The sequence below is a fragment of the Microtus oregoni genome, unplaced genomic scaffold, assembly GCF_018167655.1.
Source record: "Microtus oregoni isolate MIOR12 unplaced genomic scaffold, Mior012 000038F_ref0000394, whole genome shotgun sequence".
In the NCBI taxonomy this organism is placed as follows: domain Eukaryota; kingdom Metazoa; phylum Chordata; class Mammalia; order Rodentia; family Cricetidae; genus Microtus; species Microtus oregoni.
In genome coordinates this window covers 22280532-22308530 of record NW_024543097.1, presented here as the reverse complement: position 1 = coordinate 22308530, position 27999 = coordinate 22280532, and the positions used below count along the sequence as shown (strand labels likewise).

At 45.0% G+C, this 27999-nt stretch overlaps 2 protein-coding genes across 2 annotated transcripts in view; one reads left to right on the top strand and one right to left on the bottom strand.

Moving 5' to 3' along the window:
- The window catches only part of LOC121433412 (peroxynitrite isomerase THAP4), a 39718-nt gene extending 28274 nt beyond the window's left edge, over nt 1-11444 (bottom strand). The window contains exons 1-2 of the mRNA XM_041631790.1: nt 11114-11444; nt 7752-8881 (exon numbers count right to left, since the gene is read on the bottom strand). Coding sequence (XP_041487724.1) covers nt 7752-8881; nt 11114-11190 — 1207 coding nt within the window. The 5' untranslated portion in view covers nt 11191-11444. The remainder of the gene's footprint in view (nt 1-7751; nt 8882-11113) is intronic.
- A 114-nt stretch (nt 11445-11558) lies between these two features.
- Nucleotides 11559-27999, top strand: part of LOC121433413 (cysteine protease ATG4B) — a 39852-nt gene continuing 23411 nt past the window's right edge. The window contains exons 1-3 of the mRNA XM_041631793.1: nt 11559-11705; nt 25172-25273; nt 25363-25434. Of these exons, the coding sequence (XP_041487727.1) occupies nt 11696-11705; nt 25172-25273; nt 25363-25434 (184 nt within the window). The 5' untranslated portion in view covers nt 11559-11695. The remainder of the gene's footprint in view (nt 11706-25171; nt 25274-25362; nt 25435-27999) is intronic.

Here is a 27999-nt window from a genome sequence, read left to right as displayed (position 1 = left end):
TTGTATCCATAATGAATAAATAAATATTTAAAAAAAAACTTCTGGGACTAAAGTGTAATTATAGCAAGGACTATACAGTGTTAATGTATAAAAATTATTCACTTTTCTATATAAACAACTGGAATTTTATAATTAAACCTATAATAAAATTCACATTTGTGTTAAAAAGGGACTATTTAGGTACAAATCTAATGAAATATTTATGTACGCATTTTAAACATTAATTATTAGTGTGTATATGTGTGCATGTCTGAGCAACCATGTGCCACGGTATGCATCTGGAAGTCAGAGGATACTTGCAGAAATCTGTTTTCTCCTTCCACCTTGTGGGGCCTAAGGACGAAAGCCAGGTCATTAGCCTGGGCAACAAGGACCTTTACCTATCCAGATATCATAACTTTCATGAAAATATGTTTAAATTTTGAGGGAAAGTACCAACCTAGGTAAGTGATACCATAAACTCTAAATAATGCAGAATTTTATGGAGAACCATATTGTTAGCTTGTCAGTTCTTTCCAACTTGCTCTACAGATGTAGCGCTGGGCCTGTCTGAGTGCCACCAGATATTCTGGGAATAGTAACAGAACGGTTCTAAAGAGCATGTGGGAAGGTAAAGGAATCTGAAACAGTCAACACCACACTAAAGTAAAGCTGGTGAAGCAGTCCACGTCCAGTCTTACCACAGTGCTTACTATAGTGCTCCTGCGGTGGAAAAGTTATCTCAGAATGGACCGCAGACCCCAATGTAAAAATGCAAAGCTATAAAATTCCTGGAGGAAACAGAGAAAATCTAGGTAACCTTGATTCGGTAAGAGCTGTTAGCAGTAGTAACAAAAGCATGACCCACATAAGCTGGTAAGAGAGAATGAGCAGGCCACAGCAGCCCACTCAGCTCAGCTAAGGAAGAACTCCTTTCTGATGGAAAAACAGAAAATAACACAAAGAAATAAAATCCAAAATGAAATTAAAGTAACAGTTCCGAGAACCTGTCCTTTTCATGGGGTCTTCTAAGTTCCCAGGGTGGCTTCAAATGCAAGGCAGCGTCCAGCATCACATGACCTACACTAGCTGCACTTAGTCCTACCTTTGATTAGCCCTTCCATACTTGCAAATCAGTAAACAGACATGTAGTAGTACAGATCCTGATCGCCAGAGAGAGGGGACAAAACAGCCCTTAGCAAACATCTACCGAAGTAATGGGTCTGGAGACAAAGAGCCTGGCCAAGCCAGAAGGGTAGAATTCCTAAATTTCCAGTCCACCATCTCATACACATTTCTGAGACAAAAAAAAAAAAAAAAAAGGCAGATGATAATGAACATTTACCCCATCTTCCACAGTCTGGATCTGTACTAAAAAACTGTCTCTTTCTTTAACCTCTGTTTTGGGGGCAGGAAGGGGTTAGTGTTGAGTAGCAGAACTTCCAGATTCCAGAAATCACATTGACTTCATTAAAACTGAAATCTTGCCGGGTGGTAGTAGCACACAACTTTAATCCCAGCATTCAGGAGGCAGAGGTGGGCAGATCTCGGTGAGTTTGAGGCAAGAGCTAGTTCCAGGACAGGCTCCAAAGCTACAGTGAGACCCTATCCCGGAAAAACTAAAAACAAAACAAAACAAAAAACCTACAAACAAACAAACCCACTGCAATCTTGGGCTGGAGAGCTGGCCCAGTGATTAAGAGTACTTACTGGGGGCCGGAGAGATGGCTCAGAGGTTAAGAGCATTGCCTGCTCTTCCAAAGGTCCTGAGTTCAATTCCCAGCAACCACATGGTAGCTCACAACCATCTGTAATGGGGTCTGGTGCCCTCTTCTGGCCTGCAGGCATACACACAGACAGAATATTGTATACATAATAAATAAATAAATATTAAAAAAAAAAAAGAGTACTTACTGGTTATCTTTCAGAAGACCTGGGTTTAATTCCTGGCACTATACATGGTGGCTCACAACTGTTTGTAACTCCAGTTCAAGAGATCCAAATGCCCTCCTCTGGCTCTGGTGGGTACTAGGCATGCATAGACATACATGTAGGCAAAACACCATCAACATAAAATAAAATGAATAAAAAATAAAATTGAAAACTCCATGGCTAGGGACACCGCTGGGGGTACCCCATGTGTGGCATATACAAAGTCACCGGCTCAATCACTAGCACCTCAACCAACCAACCAACCTACAAACCAAGAGACAGCTTCCACTCTGCCAAAGCCCACAGTTAAGAGAACAGACAGATCAGATTGGGAGCATCTTTGCAAAGTATCATCTCATGAAAGACATATCTAAACCACACAAAGCATTTATAAAGCTCAACAAAAAGGGAAAGAACAACTTAGTTAATACGGGACTGAGAGCTGGAGATTTATCAGTCAGTAAAATGCTTGCCTTGGGAGCATGAGAACCAGAGTTTGGTTGCTAGAACCCAAATTAAAAAAAGAAAAGAAAGAAAGTAAGAAAAAAAGCAGTTGTGTATGGTGGCACAATTGCATTGACCAAGACAGGCTTGCTGGTCAGTTAGCCTAGCTTGCGTGTGCATGTGTGTGTGTGTGCGTGTGTGTGTACGTGTGCATTAAAAATCCCAACACTCTTAAAAGGAGATGGGATAAGGGACAAGAGACTCACTTGGAAGCCCTTCAGTCATCTAGCCTGGAGAATGGCAGAAACAAGAGAAATCCTGCCTTGAAAACTAGATAGATGGACAACTGACTTAAAAATTGGCTTCTGATCACCACACATGCACCGCGTTATCAAGTACCAACACACACAGAATAATGATACAATGTAAAAAATAAAATACAAAAACCACAACACAGATAACTCAAAGTAAGGTAAGTAGTGGCAATCAGGAGGGGGATAAGCAGGCAAAGACAGAAAACATTACTCTAAAAGGCTGCAGAAAAACAGACATTTTCTGGGTCTTGAAGTAAGGGTCTGAGAAGCTGGAGGACATGCTAGCAGCCTGTCCCAGAGGAAGAATCTGCCATACTTCTGGAGAGCAGTCTGCTCCAGCCTCAAGCCCATGGGCCCAGATGCTCCATTTTGGGTAAGCTGTCCATTAGTAAAGTAATGAACAAATATCAACAGCCCTCTTCATTTAAACCTAAGAAGTAGCCAGGGCATTCCTTCTCCAGTGGAGGATTCCATCTGAGCAGAGAGGTCAGAGCAAGAAACCAACAGTGGGTGCCCTGACAGAGCTGGAGTACAAGGTGGGCATCCTCTCAAGAGCTCCGTCCAGAACCTCCTGCTTTCCTGGAGGCTCACAAGCTGGGCCTGGCCTCACTGCTGGAGTCAGATGGGCAGTGACTGCCTGACTCCTGGTCGCCATCCCATTTCCATTTCCAGGCTTCTGGGCTCTCAGTCTCACACTGCCTAGGGCCTTGCAGGATCCTCGCCTGAACAACAGTTCTCTTCCCTCGGGCCATGGCCCTTCAGGCTGCTATCTACTTATTGCTGGGTCTGCGTCAATGCTCACATTTCCTACACTACCTTTGCACTGGGTTCCACCCTCAGAGCCCTGGTGAGACTGGAGACAAACAACCACCTTTTCCCACACTGCCTAGAGCCCTTTTCCCTCTTAACCCCCTCTGGAAAGGAAGTCTGCTCAGTCCCTTACCCAGTCCTCCACACACTCTGACCTCGCACCCCAATTTTAGGCTTGGTCCTGCTCAAAGCCCTGTGCTGGTACCTGAAAGCATCTTAAGCCCTTCCGTGCCTGTGCCCCAGGCCTTGGCTTCTGTGGGGGAGGAGGTACCATCCTCCCTGGTGCTCAGGCCAGCTCTAGACTCTGCTCTCTACATCCTTTCCTTCTCAGGCCCCAGTCAGTGCCTGACTTCTACTTCCTCTGTGTCTCCTGGAAGCCCTGGGCACTGTCCCTACACAGCAGAGGGAATCCTCTAACTCACTGAGTAAAGTTGCATAAGACCAGCCATCCTTTTCCAACACACCAAGACAGAATAAAAAACAACAACAAAATTTCACATTTGAAAACCTGAGTTTTTAGGTCAAAGAACACACAAGAGTGACGAGATCCAAAGCAGACACAACAGGTAACAAAGAACTCTTACTACGCTTGAAGAAGGGGCAAGTCATGGATAAGGCAACTGGTGTAGGAGGCAGAATAATTCCTTCAAATCAGACTGAAAAAGCTTCTTTTAAGGGGAAACAAAAACAAACCCTGTCAATCAAATCAGCCCTCTCTCAAAACTGCACTAGAACAAGAACTTCAATAAATGAATGAATGACCAGATACTGGGCCTGATGGCACTTGCCTTTAATCCCAGTAATCAAGAGGCAGGTAATTCCTGTGAATTTGAGGCCAGACATCCTCTATACAACAAGTTCCAGACCAAGCTGTGAGAACCTTCTCAAAAACAAACAAACAAACAAAAAAAGGGCTAATGATATGGCGAGGCTAATGATATGCTAGGAGCACTTTTGTTCTTCTGGAGGATGCTGGTTCACATCCCAGCAGCCATGTCTGACCACTCACAACTGCATGCATCTAACTTCAGGGGATCCAATGCCCTCTTCTGGCCCCTGCTAAAAAATTAAAAACAAAACAACAACAAAAAACTAAAACAAACAAAAATCCGATAAACCACTAGATATTTCCAAAAAGGACAAACTTTAATACATACACAGTGGTGAATAAAGTAACCAGCAGAATATTAATTTTAATACCAAATATTTAATGGTTACTTGAAGAGGTGAAAATTCAAGCAGTACAAATCGAAACCCTAGCCTATCTATCTGATCTAACAGGCTAAGGCATGGTAACTAATCAGCTATTTACAGTCACAGAAAGAGGAATATTACACATAAATGCACTCATACACACACACACATACACACACACACACACATAATTCATATATCATATAGCCCAGTATGGTCTTGAAATCTTGAATTTGTCTTCAAGTCCTGAAAGCATGTTGACTACCCCACCCAGGATTGCATGTTTGTTTTTAAAACAGAGTAACAAACTGGGCTTGGTGGTTCAGGTTTTGCAAACACTTGAAGGCCAAAGCAGGAGGACTGCTGAGTTTGAGGTTGCCTGGGTTACACAGTTGTGTTCTAAGCTAGCTAGGGCTGTAGTGTGAGACCATCTCCAAGATCAAACATATTAACAACTAAAAAGGAAAAGGTTAACAAATTAAGAATAAAATTTCCAACTTATTGATAATGATAATAAGCAGATTAAATGACCCTACAAAGCAACTCTTAAAGATAATTAAAATTTATTTATAAAATAAAGTGATGTGAAAAGACTGAAATGAAAGGAATAGAGAAGTAACGTGGGTGGGTGTGGTTGCCCACGCCTGTCAGTCTGAGGGAAGAGACCAGTAGTTCAAGGTCAGACTTGGCAACAACACCTGTGAGAGGGGAGAAAAGAAGGGAGGAGAGGAAGCCTTGAAGTAGAAGCAAAGTCTGGAGACTCCAACTACTCAGGGAACTGGAGGTTGAGGCAGAACAGAAAGCTGGAATGAAGCCAGAGAGCAAAATGAGACTCAATCTCAAAAACAAGATGTCTTTACATGAGAGAAAGGCTTTCTGTGCTTATGGTCATCGGGAAGATGTACACACCTAACAAGGGTTTGAAATCTAAGGCAAAATTTGACAAATACAGAGAAGTGTGGTGGTTCAGGTGTGCTATCTTAGCACTTGGGAAGTTGAGGCTGAAGGACAACCACAAGTTCAAGGCCGGTCTGGGCTACGCGGTGAGACCCTACCTCAAAAGATTAACCCAAACTAACTTGACAGACACCCAGAGGACACAGGCACCTCTGGAATCGCAGGAGGGTGTTTGAGAGAGTGCCTCGCCTTTCTAGAAATCAGTTGACTGTATACCTTACCAGAAGTTAGGCAACACTCTTCCAACTCACAGGAGGCCAAGGTCTCAGACTCAGTCAGGAAAAGAGCAATGTATTGTAGCCAGCCAGTAGAGAGGACACTTTCTTCTGAACTCAAGTCAAAAGGAAAGACACTTGCTGACAGGTCTGATGATCCACTTTCAAATCACTGTGCTAGCCACAACGAAATCTCAACATTTTAAAAAGCAGGCTTAAAGATGACATAGCATTAAGTCTCATTATAATAAAATTTAAAATAACTCCAAAAATGACCTCCCCTCTACTAACCTATTTACATCAGAGCCATTGTCACCATTTAAATAGCTCTAGGATTAAGAAGGACGCAAGAGTGAGATGATGAAGTATTGGTGACGAATGAATATAGCATAAAGCAATCCAGAATGGGCCCTCAGGTAGAAAAGACTCACAGCCTCAACTTCAGGTTTTAGGAAATTTTGCAGAAGTCAGAATAAGTAAAACCAAAACAAAGAGAAAGAAACAATATAATAATATAATAACAACAGAAACAATGTAGACAGAGCCAGGGCTAATTGCTCAGAAAGTTCTCTACTAGTGGTCACAGCAAAAGGGCACCAAAAGCAACATTATGGGCGAGGGTTTACAAAAGGAGTACACCCGCATCAGCTTGTGACTGAGGCTGCTCTTCCTAGCATGCTCTCTCCAGAGTCAGGAGGCCCTAAAGATTGCTCTAGCAGACCAATCCATCACACCTGTCCTGGCAAAGGTTGATACTGACAAAGTGAATGTGGTCAGAAAAGTTTTCTGTATGCACTGAACACTAGCCACGCATCCTTACTCTGTAAAGGAATACCGAGTAATCAAAATCATTTTTTTTCTTTTTTCTTTTTGGGGATAAGAGTCTCATTATATAGCCTGGCTGACATGGATCTATATGGACCAGGCTGATTTTGAACTCACAGATCCACCTGCCTCTACCTCCCGGGTTCTGAGGGCTATAGTTATGTGCCACCATGCCCAGCCTAGAAATGAGTTTTCAAAAGTAAAATAAAGGGGCAGATGAGAAGGCTCAAAAAGTAAAGAGATCTTGTTGTCAAGTCTGATGGTCAGAGTAACATAGTGAGACCCTGTCTCAAACCCCAAGCCCAGCTTAAAAAAAAAAAAAAAAGAAAGAAAGAAAGGAAAAAGAGAAAGAAAAGAAAAAAAGCTCCCTATGTCAGTGGATCTCAACATTGAACCTGTAAGTTGTGACCCCTTTGGGGGATTGAAGGCTCTTTTACAGAGGCTGCCTAAAACCATCAGAAAACAGATATATGAAGGGCAGTGGTGGTGCATAGCCTTTAATCCCAGCACTGGGGAGGCAGAGGTAGGAGGATCTCAGGTAGGAGGATCTCTGAGTTCGAGGCCAGCCTGGTCTACAGTGTTCCAGGACAGTCAGGGCTACACTGAGCAAAGAAAAAGAACGGATATTTATATTAGATTTCTAACAGTAGCAAAATTATAGTTATTATGAAGTAGTGATGAAAATAATTTATGGCTGGGGGTCACTACAACATGGAAAAACTATCTATTAAAGGGTCACACAGCATTAGGACGGTTGAGAACCACTGCTCCCTGCAGTCCTGGCTAGCCTGGAACTAACTAAAGTATAGCAGGCTGACCTTGAACTCAGATCCACCTGCCCTGCCTCCTGGGTGCTGTGATTAAAGGTGTGCACCACCACGCCCGGCCACTGGCAATGTTAAATCTTCACGCACACAGGCCTTTCCTGTGACTAGGTCTCCAATACCCTGGGTTCCCTGGCCAATGAGCATAGTCATGAGATCACAAGGAATGTGGAGCCCAGAGACATCAGGCACACAGCAGGACAACCTCTCCTAGTCAGAGTAAGGAAGGCAAGGGAGCACACCAGCTAAGTACTGACCGTGGCTGGGGGGCAGCAGGCCACTTAGGTAGGGGAGGTAGGGGAGACTCGCTCTCCTCAGCTCATCCAGCTTCTCCTGCAGCTTGCGAACCTGGCTGTCGGAGCGGTTGACCCTCTGCCGGAGACTCTTTAGCTCTCCGTTCTTCTTTTCCACCTGCTCCCGCAGGCAGCACACCTGGCTCTTGTTCTGCCGAGCCGAAAAGCAGTAAGAGTGCAGCGAGTCGATGAGCTTGCAGGCCCCGGAGGCCGACAGGATGACCTCATTGATGGACATGGGACTGGCATCGCTGTGCTCACTCTGCACAGCTTCTGCAGCTGGCTTTGGAGTTACATCCGTAGGAGGGGCAGAGGGGCTCTGGGAAGCCTTCTGAGGGGTGGCTGTAAGTGAGGAACTTGGGGGACTCTGGGCCACACTATTCCCACTGCACCTTGGCTCCATATCTCTCTTGGGCCTCTTTCGGTCAATGGGCTCACGGGGGACAGACGGCTTCTCTCGAGTGTGCTTGGAGGAGAAACTATAAGAATGAAGTGAGCCAATGAACTTGCAAGCTCCAGATCCCGGGGGCGTAAAGTCGTCCATGGAGATGCCACTCTTGTCTGCCCCACCTGCATCATCAGAGGAAGAGGCCTTCTGGTGGTCAGCCTCTGTAGCACACACTTCTGCTTCCTTCTGGTGGGTGGCCAGAGGGACAGCCAGTCCAGTTCCTGGAGTTCTTTCCAGGGACTGCCCCTGCTCTTGACAGACAGCACCTGGAGTGGCCTTGGGGGCGGCATCACTTTGTGGAGAAGCTCGCTTCAACTTTCGAGACTCAGGCTTGGCCATCAAGTTATCTGTTGAAGGCAGTGAGGAACCTACGGCTCCTTTCCCTGTTGCTGTGCTTGTGTGGCCCCTCATGGTCTTTCTCCTAGCATGGCCATGGCTTCCTGCCCCCCTCTTCTTCTCCGACAGGTGGAAAATAGAGGGCACAGCTGTGGGCTTCAGTAGGCGATGCTGGTCCTCCAGTCTTTTGGAGAAACTGTCTTTGGTAAAATGCTCACTACAGAGGAACGAATACTTTGTGGGGGTCCAGTTATCCCTCTGAACAGCTTTTAACCACTGGATCAGTCGTTTGGAATCCTTTAGGGGGAATCTGCAGGACACACAACAAAGTACTTAGAAATACTGAGATGACCTTCCTTAAAACTATCGTCGATAACAGCAAATCAAGTATTGTTGCAGGCATCCAAACCCATACTGATGTCATCCACTTAAAAACTCATAAGGATTTCAGGACCGTCTTGCAGATCATTACTGAAATGGAAAGGAGAAAGCCCTCCTGTATATCTTTAGGACCCTGAGTCTATAGGGTAGAGAGGAACTAAAGACACTCCTCCTAGGTGTGGCAATTGATCCTGGGCACAAAGGATGCTCAGAGACAGCAGGTAGAACCCAGACAACCAGAAATAGCTTTCCCAAGTGGACTACTGATCAAATCTTCCAGTACCTGAAAAGCAGGGTCTGGTTGCTAGAACCCTAATGAGAAGCAAGGCAACGGAGCTGGGAGCCAGACACCAGGAAATAGCTGAGGCTCAAGTAGTGAGGCAACAGCTAGCTTTAAGAAACTGCTTCAGCATAAAGCCCCAAAGCTCCAGACTAACCGTGAGCCAGCGGTTGTAGTGTATACCTGTAGTTCCAGTACTCAGGAGGTGAGGAGGGTGGGATGACTCAGGCCAGCGTCATCCTTAGCTACGTCCTTAGCCTGAGATTTTGTCTCAGAAAAAAAAGAAAGAAAGAAAGAAAAGAAACAGATGGAAAGGAGCTGGAAGATTAGAAGTATAGCTCTTGGAAGGCAGAGGCAGTTGGACCTCTGAGAGTTCAAGGCCAGTTTGGTCTATATAGTGAGTTCAGGGCTACGTAGAGTCTCAAATAAAATAAAATAAATAAAAAGTTGCTTGTGGTGTCGTGCATGTATAATCCTAGCACTTGGGAGGCAGAGGCAGGAGGGCTGCTGTCAGTCTGAGATCTGCACAGACTGTAACAGTGAGTTCTAGGCCAACAAAGCTATTCAATGAGACCTTGTCTCAAAACACCAAAAACAAACAGCAAAAAAACAAAACACCCCAATAATAAAAATGGCAAATTTATGTTGTATGCGTCATAAAAGGAAAATGAAAAAATAGGGATGCTCAATAACATACCTAATTTCTTCCCTCTTCTAATGAAGCTATTTACTGATGACTTATTAAGGGAGGGTCTGTAGGGTTGGTGGCCGCGATCCACCTGAAGTCTTCCAGCCTTCAGGAGACAGCTGTGGATCAAGACCGGCCCTAACAGGATGGATCTGGATGTTCTAAGCAACGCGACCTTCTAACTCTATTTCTCACTGTGTTGTGAGCTTGATTCCTCAAGTTCCCCCGCCCCCAATTCGGGTTCCATCTACCGATGTTAGCACAGAGGGAATGCTAAGCCGTAGTCCTTGCAACTCTGCCTCCTTTTCAAAAATTGTTAACAAAACTTCTGGGGCATGTTTTAACTAGAATTGCTACGGAAACATTCTGGTTAATCTGTAAGATTGTTTAATGTTACTAGGTTCTGTTTTGAACCAGACCCCAAAGACCCGAGACTCAATGAAACCCTGTGAACTTTCAACAGACACGTGCCATTCCCATCTTCAAATTTTAACAAGTACCAAGAGGTAGGACGTGCGAAGCGGCTTCTAAGGCAGAGTCCCTTCGCTCGCTGTAACTCCTGCTGGAAATCATAGGAGAGGACCTACTGAAATGGGGAGTCTTGAAAGCCCTAGGAAGGCGCGGCCCGCCCCGGGGGCCACCCGAGACCCGTCCAGAAAGCCCTTCCACGGTCCTCCCGCTGGTCTCTACCGGAATGCAGCATGCGGGAGGTGTTCAGTGCCAGTGCCCTGGCCGCAGGACCCCCGGAGGAGAGCGATGTGGGCTATGGATGCAGGAAGTAGAGCTGCGTACGCCGGGCCGCACTCCTGCCACACACCTCCAAGCGAGCTGCCCCGCCGAGGCAAGAGCGGAGAACTGCTCGAAACCTAAGAGCAGGATTAACCCGAGAAAGCGTCCTTGCAGGATGCTCCTGAAACTGGCAGCGCCAGCCCAAATCAGTGCGGCGCCGGTGGGTGGAGGTGGCGGCGGGGGCCCTTCGGCCGCTTTACCCGAGGCACGGCCGCGCTGGTCCCCAGAGCCGGCGGTCCGGGCCAAGGTCACAAAGATCCACGACCCGTCCGCCCACCTCAGCTGCGTTCGGCTAGCCGTCCCCCAGCACCCGGTCCCCCGAGCCCGACCCACCGCGCGGCCTCAGTTTCCCCACGGGCCCGGCCCGGGCGGGGGCGTGGCGGACCCGGAGGCGGGCCGCGTACCTGTGGAAGGAGACAGCGCGCTTCTCGCCTTTGCCCTGCCTGTTGGAACAGTTCACGGCCGCGCAGCAGATCACCATTGCGGGCCTCGGTCGTAGGCGCCGCCAGTCTCCGGTCCTTGCCGCCCGCCCGCTGGTCCGACCCGCCCCGAGGGAGCGCGGCGACACGGCTCGGGACGTGGGCCGCGGCCGAGCCGTACGGCAAGATGGCTGCGCGCTGCCGCCCGCACCACGCTGCGCCCGGGCGGCCGGGCCACGGCGCGAGCGTCGTGGCCGCAACGGGCGGCGAGTCCGTACCGAGACATGCGCGGGTTGCCGTCTGTACGGCAAGATGGCTGCGCCGGACGAGCGCTGCTCGGGCCGGCTCCTGGGTGCTTCCGAAGGGGCGGCGGAGGGCGGGGCGATCGGGTCCGGTCAGGACCCACTTGCGCCGAGGCCCCGCCCCCGCGTTCCCACCGCCGTACGGCGAGATGGCGACGCCCGCGCTTCCGCTGCGCCGCGCTTGGCTACCGCGGCTTCCCGTCGCCGTGTCGCGCAGTAGTCCGTCGGAGCGACACCACGGTCAGTCGGCGACCCGACTGGGAAGATGGACGCAGGTGAGGAGGGCGGGCGCCTGCCCCATCGCGGGCGGGCTCCTGAGGCCGCCCGGTGGGGCGGAGGCCGGTGTGTTTAGCAGGGCGGACCGCGCCTCCCCGCTGCGCTCCGCACCCGGTTCTCGGGGTCACCCATCAACGGCGCGGCCTCCGACGCCGCTGAGGCCCTCGGGGAGCGCCCCAGCCTGCGGGCTCCCGGCTCTGGGAGGGAGGACAGGGAGCCTGAGCGACGATCAGGATGCCGGCACATTGGTGTTCGGGGCGGACCCGTGCGTCGCGGAGCTAGGCCATTCCTTGCCCGAGCGAGGAAGCCGAGCTCTTTAACTTCTGTCAAGTTGTTGACTGATGCTCCAGCAGTCACAAGATGCACATCTTTTGTCTTTAAAGTTCGATAACCTGTGTAGGTGATCCACGCTTCTGTTTCTGCGGCTGGAGAGCGTGATTCAGTCGCATCCTACTTTGATTTCTTGGCGTCCTAATACCGGGTGAAGTGTGGGTGGTGTTTCTTAACTGGCTCTTGCTTCCGAAGCTCGAGAGAGAGTACGGCTCTTTGTTTTTCCAGGCGAGCTGGTCTTGGAGATGTAAATCTACCAAATACATCGTTTGCTAATAGACCTAAAAATATCCACGCCCCCCCCAACGGATCTCTCTTTAATTCCCCCATCAGCATTAGAGTTTTCATTTGTTTAATTAATTTTTTTAAAGAGCTGCTTTGTCTTCAAAAATCCACTCCTTTGTGAAGGAATCCTGCCACCTGGTTTAATTGTACCTGTCTTGAATGGCATTGCTTTTGGTGTTTATCTTGACTGACAGCTGCACCAGAGATGAAATTGACTCTTTCTTGGGAGTGGTGCTTACCGTTAATCCGCATCTCAGTAGTTTGTGGCGTCTATCTTTTCAGCGTTTTAAATGGCTGGAGGAAGCAGAAACCTTCACTCCCCAAGAAGCATGAACCAGGTGTAAATTTGTGAAGTTAGTTTTTTTTTTTTTTTTTTTAAGACTGGATAACTGAAACTGCCATAATGCTTGCTGGAGGTATGGGGTGAATAAAACATAGAGTTCTTTAGTTATCCCTCATCCCCCACCTTTTTTAAGACAGTGCCTTACCGTCTTAAACCGATCTTGTCTGGTCTGGAACTCTTAGATATGTAGACCTTGCTGGCCCCAAACTCACAGAAATCTGCCTGCTTGTGCTTCCCCAGTGCTGGGGTTAAAGATGAGCACCACTCAATTCCACTTTCTTTGTAGATGTTTTTTAGATACCTAAAGCTCTTAATATGAGATGTTTACGTTAAGATGGAATTTCATAGTTGTATTACCTTTAAGGTGAAAATGGTTCAAGTTAAGCACATTTACATGAAGTTTTCTGGCTTGTCGGCCCCACGTGAGTCTATTGTTATTTTAATTATAGCCTACAGCCTACACACATTTCCCCCGCCCCCCTCAAAGCCGTCTGGCCTCTCACGCCTTAGCCTGGCAGGGCTTCTTGTCCGGACAGCTGCTTTAAGTCTTTATCTTTCTATATATCAATAAGACTCCAGAGCTTAAGGCTGGGGTAAAAACCTGCTAGTTCAGAGCATCGACCTGACTTAGCTTTTTTGGTGGAATACCCCGCTACAGACTTCTCATCCCTTGCCCCAGAACCAGGAGGAAGCTCAGGCTCCAGTCCCCTGCCCTTTCTTTCCTGGATGTCTTCTCTGTCAAAATTGCTGGCTTATGGGGCTGGAAAGATGGCTCAGTGGTTAAGAGCATTGCCTGCTCTATCAAAGGTCCTGAGTTCAATTCCCAGCAACCACATGGTGGCTCACAACCATCTGTTATACATAATAAATAAATAAATATTAAAAAAAAATAAAAAAAAATTGCTGGCTTATCTATGGCCAATTCTTGTCGGCTAGGTGCTGGCTCTGTCTTCTGATTCAAGGTATAGTGTTGTTGGGCAGCCTCAGGAGTGTCAAAGTATCCCACACCATATGGGACCTTAAGTGGGGAGTGAATGCTGCTGACAGATCAAACTCAAAAAGACACTTGTGTTTGAAGACCTGTGTTAGTGCTGATAAAAACACAATTTTTTTAGGGTATGATGGGGCAGTTTTTCTCCTGATGTAGTGCTTGCTTGATGGCCTTTTATGGTCTACCCACTAATCCCTGGGGAGGGGGGTCCTTGAAAATTCTGCCTTCTCCACATTGTAATATGACTAGTTGTTCTTCTAATTGTGTTTTCTCTCTCCCTCCCTTCTCCACCTTCTCCCTCCCCCCTCCCTCCCTCCCTCCCTTCCTTCCTCCTTCTGTGTCCAAATCTTGGCTGTCCTAGTATTCACTGTAGACCAGGCTGGCGTGAGCTACCATGCTCTACCTTACTTGGTTATAAATTCCTTGAGTGTCAGGAATTTAATCTAGACATTGGACTAGAAAAGTGGACCATAAAGAAAAATGGTGACTTGAAGTAGCTGACCTTCTCTGCAGGAGACCAGGAGTGTGTAGGATTGGATGGTGCTCATATGGGAGAGTGATGTGGGCCAACTTATAGGGGATCGGGATTGTAGCAGGATAGCCAAGAAAAATCGCTCTTTGAAAGTATATTTTTAATTTTTTGAGATTCATTCATTATTTTCCCCTTCCCTCTCCTCACTCCAAACCCTTTTACATTTATCCACCTCTAGCTCTCTGAAAGTGCATTCTTTGTTTGGTTTTTGAGAAAGGGTTTCTCTGTGTAACAGCCCTAGCTGTCCTGGAACTAGCTCTAGACCAGGCTGGCCTTGAACTCAAGTGACCTGCCTGCACCTGCCTCCCTGAGTGCTGGGATTAAATGCCTGTACCACCACTGCCTACCTTGGTTTTTCTTTTCTTTTTCTTTCTTTTTTTTTTTAATGCAAAGATGGAGAAAGATTATTTGGGTGCTGGGATTAAAGGCAATGGTGCAACACTCCACCCGTCCTGTAAGTGCATTCTTACCAAGACCAAAACAGACAGACAGACAGACGTAAGTGAACTGCTGGAAGAGCACCAGGGAGGTTGGTGTGCCCAAGAACCTGAGAGTTAAGTGAGTTAGAGAACTGGAGAGATGACTCAGTGGTTAAGGAACTAACTTGCTGCTCTTCTAGAAGACCCTAGTTTAGTTCCCAGTACCTATGTCAAGCAGCTCTTGTTTCTCTGGTCAAAGGGAGCCAGTGCCTCTGACATCCTCAGGTAGCTACACTCACGTTCAGACACACACCTACACATAGTTTATATTTTTGTTTATTTTGTTTTTGGTTTTTGGAGACTATTTTGTCTGTTCTCTATGTAGCCCTGGCTGTCCTGGAACTCACTCTGTAGACCAGGCTGGCCTGAAACTCAAGAGATCTGCCTGTCTCTGCCTCTGGGGTGCTAGGATTAAATGCCTGCACCACCACTGCCTACCTTAGTTTTTCTTTTCTTCTTCTTCTTTTTTTTAATGCAAAGATGGAGAAAGATTATTTGGGTTCAGTCATGGATCCTTACTTGGGCACAGTGAGGACTCAGGCATTTATTCTGAGTAGAATTCTTTGGAAGGTTTGGGAGGAGTATGTGAAAATTTACAGACTTGTTCTGGGATTTTTTTAAAAAAACATTTGTATTTATCTTTTAAAATTGAAATATATATGTGTGTTTCTAAGTATATAAATAAAACCTACACAATCTCTATTGTGTATATATATATATATATATATATATATATATATATATATATATATGAGTTTAGGATTGACCGTTTGATCCTGGATAACCAGTTGGGGAGGCTCTTCCAGGGAAGACTGTTTCTCCTGCTTTTGGCATTCCTTCATTAGCTGTAGTTCTCTTGAAATTTTGTTGTTGTTGTTTTTTGAAATGTGTTTCTCTATGTAGCCCTAGCTGTCCTGGAACTAGCATTATAGACCAGGCCAAACTGAGATCCACTTGCCTCTGCTGGGATTAAAGGTGTGTGTATCACCACCGCCTGGCTGGTTGTAGTTCTTTTTCTAGGATTGGGTCTCCATGACATATCTCCCTTTGTAGCAAGCTTTTTTTGTTGGCCACCAGCTCACAAATAATGACATGGAGACTTATTAATTATGAAAGCTTGGGTTTTAGCTTAGGCTTGCCCCAGCTAGCTCTTGTAACTTAAATTAACCCATTTATGTTAACTTATGTTCTGCCATGTGGAATTACCTATCTTTCATCTTGTACCTCCTGTTTCCACTCCATGTCTTGCTGGTGACTGCCTTTCCTCTTCCCAGAACTCTCTCTCTGCCCAGAAGTCCTACCTGTACCTCCTGCTGAGCTATTTGGTCATTCAGCTTTTTATTATACCCATCTTATTAATATATCTTCACTTAGTGTACAAATATCCCACATTTCCCTTTTTTCTAAATAAAAAGGGAAGGTTTTAACTCTTAACACAATAAATAAAACTATATACAACAAGAACGATTATCAGGTTGGAATTACATTCACAATGTCCAGTCCATCTGCATTTGGTGAATTCAGAGAAACTGTTATCTATCTCAGTGAGTCCAGAGTTCCGTACCCTAATTCACTTTCTATCCTAACTTGTATTGCTAACCCAAAAGATTATCTTTTTTAAGATTTCAAAACATTTTCTTTGCTGGACAGTGGTGGCGCACACCTTTAATCCCAGCACTTGGGAGGCAGAGGCAGGCGGATCTCTGGGAGTTTGAGGCCAGCCTGGTCTATAAGAGCTAGTTCCAGGACAGGCTCCAAAATCACAGAGAAAGGCTGTCTCGAAAAAAACCAAAAAAAAAAAAAATTCTTTGATAAACTATTTAAACTTTTATGTCTCTCAACCTTATACACTTTGCACCTCTTTTGTGAGTTACTTTTCAGGATCTGGTAACAAGGAAAACTGTAACTATAACAATCAAGTCTTCAACCTATGAGACCCAAGAAGGATATAATATTACCTGAGTAAACAGTAAGTCTGGAGGGAACAACTTCCAAAACTATAGAAAAGACAGAAGCAGCTGGCTGCCTCAGTAGTCACCCAAGGTTCCTCTGCAACATTGCAGTATCTACCTTTGACCAATAGTCCTAGAATATCTGACCAACATTCTGTGAAGCGGGAATTTTGAAGGACTTGCCTACCTTATCTTGGCAAAGTTCTGCAGTCTCTTTCATTTGTGACCTGCTTGTTCAGCTTGGACTCCATTCTGTCAGCAGCTGAGGCAAGGACAGTTTCTTGCCCAGTAGCCAATTTTGCCACAAGGAAAACAAACTCCGTATGGAAGTTCTTTGATGCCCATCATCCTTTTTTTTTTCTTTTTTTTTTTTTGAAGTAAATTGATGCTGCCAGAGCAGACATGTCTCACTGTCGTGAAAAGACTTATGTTATTAAAACATTTTAAATGCCATATTCTGTAGGTCTCTGAAGTGTTTGAAGACCGTCTATCTATTATATCTTTGTTTAATCTTAAAAACATACCAACATGGCCACAAATTTGATTGTTATTTATAAATGACTATCTAACCCACATTTCTTAATTATCTTAAACAGTTTGTAATAATAGCCTTTAAGGACTAGAACTTTACATTTTAAAATGAGCTACATAGGTACAATACCTTAAACAAGAGTAGAAACATATATACAGTATGTCAAAAATCACTATACAAAACTCCATACCAATGTAAAATATTTAGTATACCTATTTTTCTATCATTCCTACTCTTCTATGACATGGTCCTTGTTTGGGTTTTGTTTAGGCAGCATGCTCATTAGCCGCTATGGGTACTTCTGACATTTCTAAGAGATGTACCCTCACAGCAAATTTTCTGGTCTTTTGGCCCCTTCTTTCCCTATGATCCCTGAGCCATAATTGCAGGAGCTATGTTGTAGATGTAACAGTTATGGATGGGTATCACATGGTCACTTGTTTTCTGCATTTTGATCAGTTATGTTTTTCTGTAGTGGTTTCCATCTGTTGAGAAGTTTCCTTGTTGGGTGAGAACTATGCTTATCTATGGAAATATGGGTAAATGTTTGGATTGTTGCTAGGAATTATGTTGCTGTCGTAATGTACCGATTGTAGGTTCTCTAAGATCCATGGCATTACAAGCCTCAGGTAGTTGGCTAGATTTCTAGTGTTGGGCATGAGATCCATCATATTGAGAAGGTTTGTGTGTGTGGTTGGCGCACACTTATACATGCCACAGCATGGGAGTGGAGGTCATAGGATAAATGCATGGCAGACAGTTCTCTCTTTCTACCATGTGGAATTGAATTCAGGTTGCAGGCAAGTCCCTTTATTCACTTAGCCATCTTGCTGGTCTTCCTGGGTTTTTTTTTTTTTGTTGTTGTTGTTGTTGTTGTTGAGAATGTACTGAAGAGGGATGAAGCCAGAAGGTAAAAGTCTGCCTCAATAAGACAGGGAAAGAGATGCTGTATCTTGGAAGAACTTAGAATCCAGATGTGTGGTAAAGACTTGTCCAGACTGGTTTTGTTCTTGCTGAGTGTGAGGTGCCTGTTAGATGTCCAAGTAGTGTTGTTAAGGGACCTTTGGTTACATAGGCTGGGAGCTAAGGGAATAACTCTATACTGAAGATGTGCAGAAGCTGTTATCGGATGAAATTGCCCAGGGTCTGCACATGAATAGGAAATACGAGAAGCCAGGGAGGGAGCCCCAAGTCTGCTGGTATAGAGAGGTGGAAGGCCCAAGTGGTTTGGGTGACCTCTCTACCTATTTCTAGCATTGTGTATACAAACATGCTCCTAGTTCAGAGTGTTGGTGACTAGGGGAATGGTCAGTCGGTATAGGACTTGTTGAACAAGCATGAGGATCTGAGTTTTGATCCTTAGCATCTTCATAAAAGTGAAGTGCAGCAGCCTCTGCTCTCAACACACTTGTGTGTGTAGCTCCTCACACACCACCGCACACACCAAAATAAATACTAACTGCTTGTGGTAGTGCATGCCTTTCATTGCAGCACCCAGGAGGCAGAGGTAAGTAGATTTCTGAGTTCTAGACCAGCTGTAGCTGTACAGTGAGACTGTCTCAAAAAATAAAATAAAATATAAAGAGCTGTTGAGAGGCAGCACCTAAGCAGCCATGCTGTCTGCTTCTTACAGACAGAACCAACATTTAATGCTCATGTCTCTAGGGCCACACATGGTGTCGGCACATGGTTAGTAACCAGTGAAACAGAATTGGAATTATTATTGACTTGCCTATCTCTCAACTACAAGTTGAGCTTACCTAATTCAAACTAAGTATTCAAAATGCTCATAATCTCCAGCATTCAGTGAAACTAGACATGGTGCCCTATACCTGTGATTCAAGTACTTCCCTGGAGGTGAAGGCTGGTAGATCAGAAGTTTAAGGTCATCCTTGACTGTATAGGGAGTTCTAGACCAACCTCAAATTCATGAAATCTTGTCTACAAACAGAAGCCATGAAATGCCCAAACTCTTTATGCCATGTGTGATACTGTATGTCTGTAATCCCAGTACTCAAGAGCTGAGGCAGGAGGATTATAAATTTGAGGCCAGCCTAGGGGTTTTACTGAGACTCTGTTTTGGAATATTATTTAAGATGTGTTACACTTGTTTATGCTGTGGAGCATTTGTTTCAATGATGCAAAGATGCGTGGCCTTCTTTTATATTGCATTTGTTTAACTCTGGGAAGCTGTGTTACTTTGCCTGTCTAAAACACCTGATTGTTCAGATAAAGAACTAAACTGCCAATAGTGAGGCAGGAGAAATAGTGAGGCGGGAGAAATAGTGAGGCAGGAGAAATAGTGAGGCAGGAGAAATAGTGAGGCAGGAGAAATAGTGAGGCGGGACTGGCAGGCAGAGAGAGTCAATAGAAGGAGAAATCTGGGAGCACAAGAGACCAAGAGCAAGAAAAGAAGAGGCCAGTAACCCAGCTGCATGGCCAGCTTCAGAGTGAGAACGAAAGAAAGAGATACAGAAGGTAAGAGGAAAAAGCCCAGAGGCAAAAGGTAGAAGGGGTAATTAAGTTAAGAAAAGCTGACTAGCAACAAGCTAAGCTAAGGCTGGGCATTCATAAAAAGCCTTCGTGTGTGATTTATTGGGGAAATGGGTAGCGGGCCCCTCCCCGTAAAGAGTAAAGAACAACCAAGAAAACACTTTTAAAAACTGGAAATCACTCATGCCTATAATCCCTCAGCTGAAGATCCTGAGACAAGGATTTTCACTAGGTTGAGGCCAACCTGGGTTATGTAGTTCAAGGTTAGTCTTAGTTACAATACAGTGTGAGACTTTGTCTCATCTAAAAGAAAGCCAACAGTGAATCTAGTGCCTGAGCCTGTAACCCTTGCTACTTAGCGGGTTACGACAGGAGGATCACAAGTTCAAAGCTAGCTTGGGCTACAGAGTAAGTTTTAAGACTAGCCTGAGCTTACAGTTTTTCAAAATAAAGAGTAAAATAAGAGGGACAGAGATGTAGTTCTGGGTAGAATGTCTGCCGAGCATGTGTTCAGTTCGGTTCCTAGTACTGTAAAAACAAATAGGAAAAAATAATCAGATTTTTAAAACCACTATCACATTAAAAGATTTTATGAAATTAATTTCAGGGGACTGGAGGTAGCTTAGCAGATATGAGAACTTAATACTCTGTGAGAAGTCTGGAGTTCAGTTCCTAGCACCTAGCTTTCTGTAAGCTTATAGCCTTCTGTGACTTTAGCTCCAGATCTGATGCACTCTTTTGGCCTCCATTGGCACTAACACGTTGCACACATGTAGACACACACACACACACACACACACACACATTTAAGTTAGTGTCAGGCTGTGTATAAAGTGTGTAGATAAAACCTAAGTAAGCTTCATATTTGAATTTGGGTCCTGGTCCTTTTTCAATGAGATGCGGTGTCATGTTTGTTTGTTTGTTTTGTTTTGTTTTTTAAAGGCAGGGTTTCTCTGTGTCTCTGGCTGTCCTGGAACTAGCTTTGTAGACCAGGCTGGCCTTGAACTCAGAGAGTCTTCTCCTTTTGTCTCCCTACTGTTAGGATTAGTGGCTGTACCACTACCATCATCCTATTGTGTACAGGCAAACACTGAAAATTTGAAATGCTTCTGTCCCAGTTAATGGAGGGTAACTTTGAACTTCTAATCCTTCTGCTTCTACCTCCCTTCAGATTACAGACTAAGATTATAAATGTTTCACCAAATATATGTGGTACTGGAGAGCAAACCAAGGGCTTCCTGTGAACTATGTTAGCATCCTACTAATTGAGCTCTATCCCCAGCCTCATAGCAGTGGATTTAGATGGAGACATTCTGTGGAGTATATATTAAAGCAGAGTTTTCTAACAGTGAAAATTCTTACTTCCCTCTACATGCAGACTGTTGTTTTAATCAAAAGAATTTTTCAAAGGAAAGGATTCTTCTGCTGAACTTATAAGTGTAAACATAGGTCGGTTAAAAAAAAAATCACAAACTTTTGAGATAGGGACTTGGCCTCAAACTCAAATGTTTCTCCTTCCTTAGACTTCCAAGTGCTGAGCCATCATTCTTAACTTCAAAATACAAGAGATTGTTCTGGGACTTTCTTTGGACCTCCAGTTCCCAAATAATAACACAGACTTTATGAAAGTTTGGTCTTAGGCTTGTTCCCTACTAGCTCTTATAACTTAAATTAACCTGTTTATATTAATTCCACATGCATGGCTCATTACCTCTTCCATACTGTATGTCCAATTCCCTCCAAATCTGGCTAGCTTAGTCCACATTCATCAGATTCTTCCTGAGTTCCTCTCTCCCACCGGAAGTCCTACCTATTCTCTCCTGCCTAGCTATTGATCATTAAGCTCTTTATTAAACCAATCAGAAGGTGCTTTAGGCAGAGACACATCTTCACAGTGTACAAAATATTACTCCGCAATATGAGATATATTGCAGTAAACTAAAAGACCCACTGGCTGTATGTTTTTGTGATTCTCCCTGCTTGAATGACAGTGTAATTTGTGCTTAAGTAATTTGTGTGGTTAGTTCCATTCATTGAGCACAATTCTCCATTTTTCTGACTGTCAGATAAACTATATTAAATCATAGTACCTTTCCTAGCTAAGATGTCGTATTATTAAAAAACACTTTACATTTTCTCTTTCATTTGTGATCACAGAAATCCCAGGGAGAGGGTGGGAAAGTCCTACACTAGGGCGCTCTTCAAATGGAAGAGCTCTTTCATAGGGCAGAGGATTCTTGGACATCTTACTTCTGCATGTTGTCTAATGACAAATTTACTTGTTGCTTGGGGGTTTGGAAACTCTTTTCTCTCTGTCTCTGTAGCCATTCATAATGCTTTGTTAGTGACATACGTTGGGATATAAAAAGATTGTACCAAGGGCAGTGCAGTTGAACTGAAGAACCTCTGGAGAGGTGGAGAGGCCAGTTGGTGTTGAGGGGGAGAGCCCTTGTGCTGGTGGGCACGTTGTCTGGGTTCTCGTCCCCTTGGACAGAGCTAGTGGTGCCCATTTCTTGGGTTAGGTGATAGAAGCTTAGAGAAGTGTTTCATGTTCTATGTGACTCCAAGTGTGGGCTCTCTCTCCAAGAGCAAGTCTCAGTCCTAATTAGAGCCTGGGTTTGAAAACCTCCTTTTTCACTTAATGTAGATCCAGAAGGTTAGAAATTTCTCTTCCCTGTCAGCTTTGCCTGAATGATGCTTTATGAATAGCCTCTCAATCGTGTGTGTGTGTGTTTCAGTTGACACTGTGGGTATTCCCGTGTAAGGTGTGGTATTCTGGGATGGTGGCATGATTTTCCTCCTGTCTTCCAGACCAGTGGGATGCCTGTAACAGCAAAAGGATGAGAGAGCCTTCGTGTGCCCTTCTAGTTGGAGTCTTTGAGGCCGTGGAGCCTTAGGTGCTGATTTTCCAAGGTGAAAGGTCTAAGTCACTTGTTCTGGTAGCATAGTGGCTTTCTGCTCTAAATGGTGTGTGTGTGTGTGTGTGTGTGTGTGTGTGTGTGTGTGTACTTTCTTTTTTAAACTGTCTTACCCTACTTTAGTGCCTGGCTGCCCTGGAACTCACAGATATGTACCTGTCTCTGCCTCCAGAGTGTTGAGATTGAAGGTGTGCCATCACACCAGTACTGCATGTTTTTCTCGAGGAAAGTCTCTTGGGTTAGAATCTATTTTGGGGAAGAAACATGTTTGATTAGAGTCTCCTGTACATTGTTACACTCCCGTCTAGGAACAGAATGGATTTCTTTTCTCAAAGTGTTTCATCATTTCAAGGATTGAAGAAGGCTGGCCCTGTGGAGTGTGCTTCCAGCACTCCTGGGTGGTTCAGAGCTCTACAGCCCTGACTTCCCGGCCCCGTGAGGAAAGCACAGCTGTTCCCACGTCCCCAGTGAGGAAACAGAGCTACAGAAAGGATACTGACTTACAGGGGTCACGTGCACGTGCTAGCTTTTGGTGGCCTCAGACCCCTGCTTCCACAGCCGGGATCTTGACTACTACCCAGGAACGAATGCCTTTGAGGCTGACAGACAGATGCCCCTGCACAGTTTCCTCTAGGAACAAAGTGAACACTGTTGTCACTTGCGGAGGCTGCAGTGTGGTGGGGAGAATGGGAGAGGGGCACAGGGAGCAGTCTGCTGTGAGGCCCCAGTGGAGTATGGGGTTCTTTTGGAGGGCTGGGCACTTTGCTCCACAGACCATTGGCGTTACTGTTGCTTCTTGGCTGCTGTGAAGCTGGTGGGAGCTGTGGTTGCCTCTTTGTAGTTTTGTTCCCTTCTGGTTTCTTAGCCCCAGCCTGGCTTTTGGTTTGTCAAGCTGCACAACCTATAATTTTCATAGTTACGATAGTAGACTTGGTGATACATTTGAACTTAATAGATCCCAATTTACTGCTTTCACTTTGAAGCTGGCTTCCTTACCTGTAAAGTTTGCTAATAAACCTAAGAAATTTGCCTACTCTGCATTTTACTGCTATAGACATTCGGGATACATGATGATTTTTGACATTTTGAAAACTTGTTAATTTATTCCAACTTAGCTTTTAGCATCATGAAACGGAATAACAGTATGTAAAAATTGGAAGAGATTTAGTTGGGCTTAGGATTACTGAGCAGTTTGTTGGCATTGTTTTGAAAGTAGACAGCTAAAATATGGAACAGCGGAGTTCCATGACAAGACCCACTGGGCCTGGCCCCTACCCTGTTCAGAAAGCCTCGGCAGTGCTCTGGTGCTGAGGGCTTCTCAGTATGGCCTGTATTTCTGGGAGATACAGTCCAAATTTCCCAGTGAAGCCCTCTGGGCATAGTAAAATGTGTATGCTTTCAACTCCGTGATTCTGCATCCTTATCCTTGATATTAATGACACCAGCAGACACTGATGCCCTTCTGTCTGCCTGCCAGCACGTCATGGGAAATCTTTCATGAAGGCTTCATTGTTGTGTGGCAAAGCAGCCCTGTTATTACCCCATTTTTATGGATGAGTGATTGTTTACACTCAGAAGTTGTATAAATGTCCCAGAAACCAATAGCTCGTGAGCCTCCTAGCTAGATTTAGACCCTGGCTACCAGGGCTCAGAGGTAGTGCCCACCTTTGCCATGTTTTGTCCCCAGCACAGAAGCTGAATACACTGGGTACCCATGTCCACAGTGTATAGCAGGTGGTTAGGAGAGTCTTAGAGGACACCTTCTTCCTGGGACATAGCTCAGTTGGTAGAGTGCTTGCTTAGAATGCATGAAGCCAGCATGAGATTCAGTTCCCAGCACCTCATAGGCTGAGCTGCTAGTTTATGCCTGTAATCCCTGCACTCAAGAGGTAGAGGCAAAAGGATCAGGAGTTTAAGGTCATTCTTGGCTGCATTTCAAGTTCAAGGAATAGGATACATGAGACCCTGTCCCAAAAAATAAAGCTGGGCATGGTGGCACACACCTTTGGTTTCAGCATTTGGGCGCAAACACAGGTGGATTTCTGAGTATTTGGCCCACCTGGTTCACATCTCAAGTTCCAGGACAATCCGAGCCGTGTAGAGAGACCATCTCCAAAAGAAAAAAAAAAGTAAAGAAAGAACATTTTAAGTCTCATATAACTAAGAACTGACTTTTTTTACTTGAGGAGGAATCTTCCCCCCCCCCCCCCCCCCCGAGACAGGATTTCTCAGTAGCTTTGGAGCCTAACCTGGAATTAGCTCTTGTAGACCAGGCTGGCCTCAAACTCACAGAGATCCGCCTTCTCTGCCTCCCGAGTGCTGGGATTAAAGGCGTGCCCCACCACTGCCCAGCTATGAGGAGGAATCTTTTACCTAAAGTTTGTCTCCATCATGACAGCTGTCAGACATTGACTTGGTGTCTTAGACTCCGGAGTGCTTACCTGACTTCTATTCCCAGCCTTCAGCAGAGCAGCTGTTTCACAGGCTGTCATGTATGCTCATGTATATATGTTCATGTGACTGTTAGGGCAGTGCAAAGATACAGGTGTTGCAAGAATCTTTTGTGTAGAAATGATCTCAGTATGAAATCAGACAAATGTGTTTCTACAGCCACCTTGACATATGATACTCTCCGGTTTGCCGAATTTGAAGATTTCCCCGAGACCTCAGAGCCTGTTTGGATTCTGGGCAGAAAATACAGCATTTTCACAGGTACTGTTCACTTGGCTCTGATCACTTCTGCAGAAGTCTTGAGCTGGTAATCATTGCTGACAGTTTGCCTTCCTCTTTTAAATAACTAGAGAAAGACGAAATCTTGTCTGATGTGGCGTCCAGACTCTGGTTTACATACAGGAGAAACTTTCCAGCCATTGGTGAGTACCCTATTTTTAATCTTTCAGATGTTCTGGATCATTTGTTTTTAATCTCTGTGTCTGTCTGCGTCTTTGTGTATCGGGGTACGGGCACCATGTATGGAGGTCAAAGGACAGTCCTTGCCTTCCATCTTGTTTGAGATAAGGTCTTTTGCTATTCATCACTGAGTATGTCAGTCTAGCTGGTCCAGGTAGACTCCCCCGTCTCTGCCTCCCATCATCCTGTAGGAGCTCTGGGGTTCAGAAGTGTGGTGCTCAATGGGGTTCAGAAGTGTGGTGCTGCATTGAGCTTTATGCAGGTTCCAGGGATGGAACTCAGATCCTTTCCCGGACATGGCAAGCTCCTTACTCACTGAGCTCCCTCCCCAGCTTGAGTATCCCAACTTTTCTACAACTTGTAACAAAAATCATATGCTTCTAGCTCCTTGTCAGCCACTTGTCACTGGAAATTGTAGTCAGGATAAAGGATCGTGACAGTAATTTTGTTGTTTGTTTTTGAGATTGGTTCTGTGCTAGTTGGTTTGCTTTGTGTTCTTTGTTTTATTTTGGTTTTTGTTTGCTTGTTTTTGGTTTTATTTGAGACAGGGTTTCTTTGTATAGCCCTGGCGCCCTGGAACTGTTCTGAAGATCAGACTGGCCTCAAACTCACAAAGATCTGCCTGCCTCTGCTTCCCAAGTGCTGGGATTAAAGGTGTGTGCCATTACCGCCTGGCATTTTTTTTTTCTTTTTTAAACTTGACACAAGCTGGGATCTTCTGGGAAGAGGGAACCTCAATTGAGAAAATGCCTCCATCAAATTGGCCTGTAAGTATGAGCATTTTCTTGATTAATGATTGATGTGGGAGGGCCCAGCCCTCTGTGTCTGGTACCACCCCTGAACTGGAAGTCTGTGGTTGGAATTTTCTTTGGACTGCCAACCAGCTCCCAAATAAAGCCATGGAGGATTATGGTTAGTTATGAATGCCCGGCCTTAGCTTAGGCTTGTCCCACTAGCTCTTTTAACTTAACATTTTTCTATTCATCTATGTCTTGCCTCAGGGCTTTAACTCTCTTTCGTTCTATATGTCCTACTCTCCTGCTTCCTCTGTGTCTGTCTGGCCCCTAGTGGCTCCCTGTTATCTTTTTTACTTTCTCCCTCAAGCCTAAATTCTCCTTCTTCCTTTCCCTGCCTGGAAGTCCTGCCTATATCTCCTCCCTGGCTACTGGCCATTCAGCTTTTATTATACCACTCAGGTGCCTCAAGCTGGCAAGGTGAAATGGTAACACATCATTACATAATTAAACAAGTGCAGCACATTTACATAGTTAAGCTAATATCCCGCAGCATCAACAAATGCAACACATTTACATAGTTAAGCTAATATCCCGCAACATCAACAAATGCAACACATTTACATAGTTAAGCTAATATCCCGCAGCATAAACAAATGCAACACATTTACATAGTTAAGCTAATATCCCGCAGCATAAACAAATGCAACACATTTACATAGTCAGACTAATAACAGTAGTCTTGGTTGTGATTAAAAAAAAAAAAAAGACAAGCTGAGGGAGCCATGGAGCAAGCCAGTAAGCAGCACTCCTCTGGGGTGTCTGCTTCAGTCCCTGTCTCCAGTTTCCTGTTCCTGCCTTGGCTTCCTCAGGGATGGGTTGTGATCAGGATATGGAAACCAAATACACCATTTTCAGGTTTTACTGTTGGTAATGGTATTTATCGCCACAGTAGAAACTGAACTAGGAAACCATGGTGAATAATAACTGCCAGGGTGTTGGAGAGTACCTCGGAACCTGAGAAAAACTTTTATTATTTGACTAGTTCTAAGCATCCCTGAGGTGAGGTGTCTTTGTTTTGTTTCTGTTGCTGTCATAAAATACCCTGGCAAAAGCACCTTTGTGGGGGGGCTTGTTTTAGCTCACAGTTCAGATTATAGTTCATCTTCTCTGGGGAGTCATAGCAATAGGGGCTTGAAACGGCCAAGCACAATACGTCCATAATCAAGAAGCAGAGAGGAGTGAGCTGGTGTATGTGTGAATGCATGTGCTCAGCTCACTTTCTTAATACAGTCTAGGGAGCAAACCCAGAGAATGGGAGGGGCTCTCACGTTCAAGATGGGTTTTCTCACAGATGTGCCCATGGGCAAACCTAATCTAGACAGTCTGTGATGCTTTAAATAGGAATGGTCCCATAGGCTCATTTGCTTGAATGGTTAGTCCCCAGTTAATTTTTGGGACGGATTAGCTGGTGTGGCCATGTAGGAAGAAGTATGTTACTGGATATGGACTTTGAGATTTCAAAAGCCCATTCCAGGCCTGGTTAGTCTGTCTCTATCTTTCTTGCTGTTTCTTTCTGTCGCCTTCCAGTTTTTGGATCAGATGTGAGTTTTCAGCTCCTGCTTCAGCGGCATGCCTATTGACCTGCCACCTTGAGCCTAACGTGCTGTTCGTGAATTAACCCTCTGAAACTATAAGCAAACCCACAATTAAATGCTTCCTTTAGAAGTTGCCTTGGTCATGGTGTTTCATCACAACATAGAACAGTAACTAAGACACAAACCAGTATTGAGA